The following is a 7,448-nucleotide window of genomic DNA, read 5'->3' as shown; positions in this document are numbered from 1 at the left end:
ACATGATTTTAGGGTACCAAGTAAATTTCTATAATGGACTTCCAGTTAATTTTTCAGAAGTTAACATAAGTGATAATTCACATAATAAATGAGGCTACAAAAGTCCAATGGGTAGTTGTAAGAAGTTAAAGGGTTTATGAGAGAAACCGAAATTAAACACAATGGTTGTATCTCCACATTCGTTGAGAACATCTACAAAACAATCTAAAGGATGTGAATATCCAAGACATAAATCGACGGCTCACCTCAAAAAACACCATTGTGTTTTATATAATAGATATATATATATATATATATATATATATATATATATGTTTGTGTTAATAGATATCAATAAACCATGTTACTTGTAGGAATTTTGAGAACTCAGTTTTCGGCTGAAAACCTAAATTTGATGTGAAATGAGTTTGATCATTGTGCATGTATTAGATTTTTTTTTTTGTTGAAGGGTGCATGTATTAGATTGTTGTTGTATTCTTGCGTTTCTCAGTCTTTTTCTTTTTTTGTTAAGGGGCGTTTCTCAGTTTGATAGTTAAGCTTTTTCTGCCTTGTGATTGTGCTAATCAATTTAATATTATAGCATAGCCAAATGGGAGGTTTTATAGGGAATGCCAAAACTTTGTTAAAGCAAGCTTGTTAACGGCAATTCTTAAAATGGTTAGAGATAATATGCAAAGGAGGCAATGCCTCAACTACTGTTTGACCTAACGGCACAATTAACGTTGTTAGGTTGTTGCCTGGCGGAGATTGTCGGTCGACGAATCTCCGACCGGTAACCATAACAAAAAGAATATTTTCTTCCTGTTTCTCATTCTTTATTCTTCTTCCATCTTCGGTGAAGGGGCAAACAATCGTCGATAGGTGATCTTCGGGGAAGTGAAAAAAAAAATCGTCGGTCAGAGTTCACCGGTCGGTGACTGTTTGAAGAAGAAGAAAATAACAGGTGGGTGACACACACCCTCAAATTTGGGCATTGTCTTTAACTATAGTTGGTCAACTTCTTTTGACCAGTCATATGTGGAAAATAAATTGTCTTTAACAAGTTTGGTCATTGCCCATAAAATTTCCGTAGCCAAATTATAATACCTTTTACCCATATAAATCGAGGGAGTAAACAACAGGCTCTTCGTAAATAGGTGTATGCTGCTATACATATTAAGTGACCTCGCGTTGCCCCATAACATGGCAACTTATCCTGATGCGTTTTATAGTCTTTTTTAAATTACGAAAACTACACTAGAGCATGATTGTAAGCACAATAAATAAAATCCTAAGTTCCTAACTGTACTCTTGAAATGTTGATTAACATCAAGTATCTCGGCTGATTACCCCACAAAATTTAAAACTTGTGTGATAATATTAAACAAAAATAGAAAAGTGAAAACAAAAATAGAAATCTTCATATTATCATATATTATATGTATGTCCATAAACTTATGTGTTTTTTTTTTAATGTCTGAATCTGAATTAGCTGAATGGACTGAAGTGAATTGGCTGAATCTGAATTTGCTTAATTGTTTTACAAGTTAGAATGTTTGTTTTCTCTATCTGAATCACTATGTCTGAATTTGTACTATGACATTAATACCCTTGTTTCACATTTTTTAACTAACACACCTAAGCTTTATTTACTCTCTCTGTGTAAATAGCAGGAAGACCAAAACCCTAATACATTTCATCCCTCCTTCTCCAGAAACCTAACTGCTGCCTCCCTCTCTCTAGGAACCTAATTTATGCCTCCTTTCTTCATCTCTACGGTCTCTCTCTCACTCACTCAATCGTTCTCCCTAGTAGATCGCAAAAGGATTCATCATCTCTCTGTCTCTCAGTCGCTTTCTCTCTCTAGATCCGCAAAAGGTTAACCACCACCAAAAGATTTGTAAAAATTGTTCCCAATCTTCCTGATGCGGTGGCGATCTATTTTATGATTGTGGTGGTTGTCAGGCAGGTGGTGGTGGCGGTCTTATTGGTGGTGGTAGCGGTCTGGCTAGTGGTGGTGGTAGCGGTCTGGCTAGTGGTGGTGGTATTGGTGGTTTGTACCTATGGTGGTGGTCTTGGTGGTTTGCACCTATGGTGTTGGTTGTCTTATTGGTGGTTGTCTGTGTGGTGGTGGTGTCCGATTGGTGGTGGTGGTTGTCTGTGTGGTGGTGGTGGTATTTGAGTGAGAATATTTCTAATTTTGGTGGTATAAATGACATTTGACATATTTCAACCATGGAAATTTATTTTCAGACTTGTTTTAAAGTCTGAAAAATATAGGGCTGTTTTTCAGCCTATACAGACACGAATTCAGCCAAGCTTTCAGATTTTCTTAAATTGAAAAACAAACATCTGAAATCTGATTGGAACTCAATTCAGATTTCAGATCTGAAAAAATAAAAAAACAAACAACACCTTAAACCAACTGCCAGACAATGTTTATACTGAAATTAATACCGACCTTGATTTCTAACATGACTCATATCTCTTGGTTTCTTACTATGATCTGTGGGGATACATATGAATCATAAAAATATAGTGTATGTCATTACTATAAAATAAGTAAAGGCCAGCGCTTTGGGGAAAGCTAAATAGTTTCCGGGTGTGAAATTTTAAAGGGAATATGCAAAATTTTGAAAAGTTTCCGGAGAACATATTTTATGGGGAATATGGTTCAAAATAAAAAACTCTCCACCTCACCTCACCTCCCTCCACCTCACCTCTCTCTCTTCTCCGATTAGGTCGCCGGCCGGAAAAAAAAAATTCGGTCACTCTCTCTCTAGAAACTCCGGCGAAGGGAAACCCCTTCGCCGGAGTTCCGGTGTGTTCTTCAACAGACCGATCTGGCCTGTTGAAGAACATACCCGATCTGTTGAAGAACAGACCAGTCCGGTTGTTTCCCACAATTTGGTGGCCCATTAACAATTTGGGCTTTGGACTTTAATTAAAATGGCGGGCCATTAACAATTTGGGCTTCTCAAAATCAGAAAAGAAATAAATTTGGAACCCACATGACTCATTAGTAAAAGGTTAAAAATAATACGGTTGTTTCCCACAACCCACTACTACACAAATATATGATTAGATTGAACTACTAACTAGGCGATGTGGGACAATTTCTATGACAAAAGAAAAGATTTGCCCTCGGTTGATGACGAGAACTTCTAATAGACTAAATGCTTGAAAGTGTGGCAGAGATTGTCAGAAACATTTCTCATTCATAGATGAATTTTAATACAATTTTTTGGGTGATAGAGTGATCTAACTTGAATAGAAAAGTCACTCCATTGGTCTCAAATGACAATAAAAATTAAAACTTTTCTGTTTGATATTGGTGGAGCCTTTCTCAATAAAGAGAAAGGCTTTTCAAAAATAGGCGTATGCCGCTATTAGCGGCGAACACACGGTATTCTTTAGTAAAAGGCGAAAGAATAGTTCGCTTTGTGCTCACCGCACGGCTGCGTGATTAGCAGTGGAAGATACGAACACATTATATATTCAACTTGATATTTTGCCAGTTTGTTGCCTATTCAATGTGGGGTTATATTGCCTTTCAGCAAATATGGCCTTCTCTTTATTAGATTTGTATAAATGCAGAAATCAGATCCCCTCGGAGAAAAAGAGAGAACTCCGCAGAAATCAATGCTTTCCATTCCGTATTGGCAAAGAGAAAATGTTTAGACAGGTAAGAGTTAGAATCAAACGAAATGCTCAACACGAGGAAGGGGAAGAAGAGCTACAACACGAGGAAGGGGAAGAAGAGCTATTGGGATATGATATTGTTCTTAACATCAATTGAGAGAAGACGATGGTCCTGACAGATTTCGTAGTCAGTACCATAGTTTACAAAACAATGTTGGACCAAAAAATTGGACCTGCCACAGGCTGAACACCCAAAAATGAGGGCCATTTATCTCTCAACTGGGCCCGTCGAATGAGAGCTGACCACACATCAGTGTTTGGCCTGTAGTCGACCCATTTTTCGGGCCACTCAGCATTTCTTTAACTAAATATAGTAAATCAGAAGATAAATTTACACACCCTTCAAATAAAAATGATGTAAAAAAAAAAAATCATTTTGTTTACTTCTGAATTTAGTTTTCTTGAAACATAACATTGAAGAACTTTACTAATTTTCAACTTCACATTTGGAGGGAGTATGGTCTGGACTTTGAAGGTTAGGTTGAACTTGAAGGAGTCTGTACTTTGAGCTTCTTAGCAATACCAGCAAAGTATTGTCCTTGGTGAAATGCTTGTTTGAGTTCCAACTCCGTTGGAAGACGAGTACCATCTCCGGCATAAGTTCCAGCACCATATGAAGATCCACCCTTCACTTCATTTATCTCAAACATACCACCTCCAAAGGTATAACCGAGTGGAACGAATAACATTCCATGATGTGCTAACATTGGTATAGATGTTAATCTGCAAAACAAAAACGAAATGAGAGTTCGACAGTTCCATCGTTAAAGAGATACTATCAAACACGAAGAAGACAAAAAGAAAACATTTAAGATATTTGCTCAACCACAACATATTTGGGGTTTGAGAACACCAACTATGACTCGGAAGATGTCAAATCGATAAGGTTTTGTAGTTTGTTTAGGTGCCCAAATATTGTAGTCAGCTCACATAAATGATAGATATTATCAAATAATAACTTGGGACATGAACGCTCTTAATTATTCATGGCATACCCATCAAAGCTTTGGGATGCAGTTCGTAAGGTGATTACTGACTGTAACAGATACCATCTAAAAGAGAGGAGAAAGTTTCCTATTTCCAAATTATAAGCTTTACCTGTGTGCCAGAGATAATAATTAAGAAAAGATAAGTGAAGACTCCAATCCTTTGTGTATTAGATTTATCGTATCTCATTTTGCGCAAAAGCAATTTATAATGGACATTACATAGACGATTAAAGGCTAATACAAATACATCCACACAAGCAAGCAAATGAGCAAATTTGATGTGTTTGGCAAAAAAATTTGTGAATTCATATTATGATGCAAGATTATTTAATAAGCAAGACTGGCGGAGAATAGAAGACTCACGCAGTATTTTCCTGGCCGCCTCCATGAAAACCAGTACTCCAGAAGATCCCAGCGGGCTTTCCAGCAAGTGCTTGCACTTCCCAAATCTCATGAGTTGCATCGAAGAACGCCTTGCATTGGGCCGCCATCATACCAAACCGAGATGGGAACCCGAATAAAAACCCATCAGCTTCCACAAGTTGTTCCGGCTTAATAACCCCAACATCTTCCTCTTTAGGTGGTGCCTTCATTTTATCCAATATCTTCTCCGAGAGAGTCTCCGGAATCTGTTTATTCCATTCAAATCAAAATTGCCGAAATCCAAGAATCAAATCGATAGTTCAAAATCACACTCTAATCAAGGCTTCAACGATAACTCACCTGCCAGAGAGTAGCTTCCACACCTTCTACAGTGTTGGCTCCTCTATGAACTTCTCTTGCCATCGTTCCTACATGTCCATATAAGGAGTAGTATCTGCAGAAAACGTCGATAAAGTATTACTATACTAGAACACAATATGAACCAATTGAAACCCAAATCTAAATTCTTTTTTTTTTTTTTTGTAGCAGAATTACTTACACAATATAAACCTTGGTAATGGTCATTTCCTCAATACCCAAAAGTAGTGATTCTGATTGTATCTGGATTAGCAATAAATTTTAGATCAGAAAGTTAAATCAGTATACACATATTAATCACACCCAAATTGAGGCAAAGATTGCTTTGGATTTTTAGTACGTTTTGAAACTAGGGTTTTCAGATGATGAAGCTTTTGTTCATCAAAATACTCAAAATTGGTCAATTTCACCATGACCCTTAATAGCAAAACTTTCAAGAACACAAACAGAGATTAAATGAAATAGAAAATCAAAGAACACCCCAAATTATTGAATAAAAAACTACCAGAAGAACTCATGAATTAAATTTGTTATAGCAGATGAGGATTGAATCAAGAACTGAGAAGTCTTGGTAGAAAATTTTTGAATGTTTATACTAACCAGTAGAAGGTTGAAGAAACTGGGATTATCAATTAGGGATTTTTTAGTTGAACTGTATCTGATGTTAAATCAAGAACCAGTAGTTCTTTTCAACAAAAAAAAGAACCAGTAGTTCTCAACCAACCTCGAACTTATTATTATTTCTTTCCTTTTGTGCACCCCACTTTCCTCCATTGGCTACAAGAAATATGTCAACAAAAAAAAAAAAAAAAGGATTTTTGAGTGAGAGGCCCAAAAAATAGAGGGTAAATAAACATTACCCCCAGACCAAAACAAAAATGAGAACCCAGTCCAAATTGTCAGGACAGCTCACACTTTTCTAGTTTTTATTTTATTTATCCCTCTTTTACCCCTTCACGGGAAATTTCCGTATTTTCTGACAATCTGACGGATGACAGCGAAGCAATTAATTCCCCGTACATGACCTAATGTCAGAGAAACATTCAGATTTTTTGAAAATTCAAAAATGGCGCCATTTTTTGACGAAATTTCAGGCAATTTTTTTGGATCCCGCCCATTATATTTTCTGATCTTTCTCTCAATTTTTTTTGAAAACATTCACATTTTATCTTCTTTATCTCTTTCAATCTCCAACAACATAAATTTTCTGTTCTTTCTCTCTCTAAAAGTTGTATGTTCTTATGTTTGGATGTTCATCATTCTTATTTTGCTTCACATTTTATCTTCTTCATCTCTTTCAATCTCTAAAAACATCAAAGTTTTATGTCTTTCTCTCTCTAAAAGTTTTATGTTCTTATTTTTCTTCTTCATCATTCTTATTTGTTTCACATTTTATCTTCTTCATCTCTAAAAACATCAAAATACATAACCAAATGGCCAGTGCACAGAACCATTTCCGGTACAGAAGAAAATCCCCAGTTCAAAAGTGTCCAGTACTGAACCAAATAGCCAATACACGGAACAATTCCCGGTGCACAAGAAAATTCCCAGTACAAAAATGTCTAGTACATAGCTGAATGGCGAGTACACATAACAATTCCCAGTAGACAAAAAAATTCCCACTACAAAAATGTTTAGTACATAACCAAATAGTTTGTACACTGAACAATTCCCTGTACACAAGAAAATTCCCAGAACAGAAATGTCTAGTACATAACCAAATGGCCAGCACACAGAACAATTCCCGGTACAGAAAAAAAATTCTCAGTACAAAAATGTATAGTACATATCCAAAAAATGACCAGTACACTAAATAATTCCCGGTACACAAGATAATTTCCTTATACTAATTCAAGAAAAACTACCAAAATGAAGATATTTGTTGAGATTGGAAAGAGATAAGAAATAAATTTGGAAAAAAGAACGAAATTTGTTGAGATTGGAGAGAGAAGTTTAAAAAGATTGGAGAGAGAAATATGTGTAGGAGAAAAAAAAAAAATAAGAAATAAATCTGGAAAAAAGAATGAAAATGGCAAG

The 7,448-nt window shown here is 36.0% G+C and overlaps 1 protein-coding gene and 1 non-coding gene across 3 annotated transcripts; both read right to left on the bottom strand.

The window, feature by feature from the left end:
- Positions 1-3,320: 3,320 nt before the first annotated feature.
- On the bottom strand, positions 3,321-3,439 carry LOC147541718 (U5 spliceosomal RNA). The gene has a single exon (XR_015224465.1). It is a non-coding gene; the product is annotated as a U5 spliceosomal RNA (small nuclear RNA).
- A 563-nt stretch (positions 3,440-4,002) lies between these two features.
- LOC147541717 (putative NAD(P)H dehydrogenase (quinone) FQR1-like 3) lies at positions 4,003-6,223 on the bottom strand. 2 transcript variants are annotated; one of them, XM_086672846.1, is made up of 5 exons: positions 6,008-6,223; positions 5,593-5,621; positions 5,394-5,487; positions 5,034-5,299; positions 4,003-4,404 (listed from the first exon to the last, which is right to left on the bottom strand). In XM_086672846.1, the coding sequence occupies exons 2-5, from the start codon at positions 5,616-5,618 to the stop codon at positions 4,158-4,160; spliced, it is 633 nt and encodes a 210-aa protein (XP_086528972.1). In that variant the 5' UTR covers positions 5,619-5,621; positions 6,008-6,223; the 3' UTR covers positions 4,003-4,157. The 2 variants fall into 2 exon arrangements, with proteins under 2 accessions (XP_086528972.1, XP_086528971.1); XM_086672845.1 differs by having other exon boundaries at positions 5,593-5,654; positions 6,012-6,221.
- Between the last annotated feature and the right edge of the window lie 1,225 nt (positions 6,224-7,448).

This window comes from Eschscholzia californica, unplaced genomic scaffold (assembly GCF_041429995.1).
Source record: "Eschscholzia californica isolate CP2 unplaced genomic scaffold, dmEscCali1.0.p SCAF_4, whole genome shotgun sequence".
Taxonomy (NCBI): Eukaryota; Viridiplantae; Streptophyta; class Magnoliopsida; order Ranunculales; family Papaveraceae; genus Eschscholzia; species Eschscholzia californica.
Note: the sequence above shows the minus strand (reverse complement) of the source record. Positions and strands in the feature narration are given on the sequence as shown.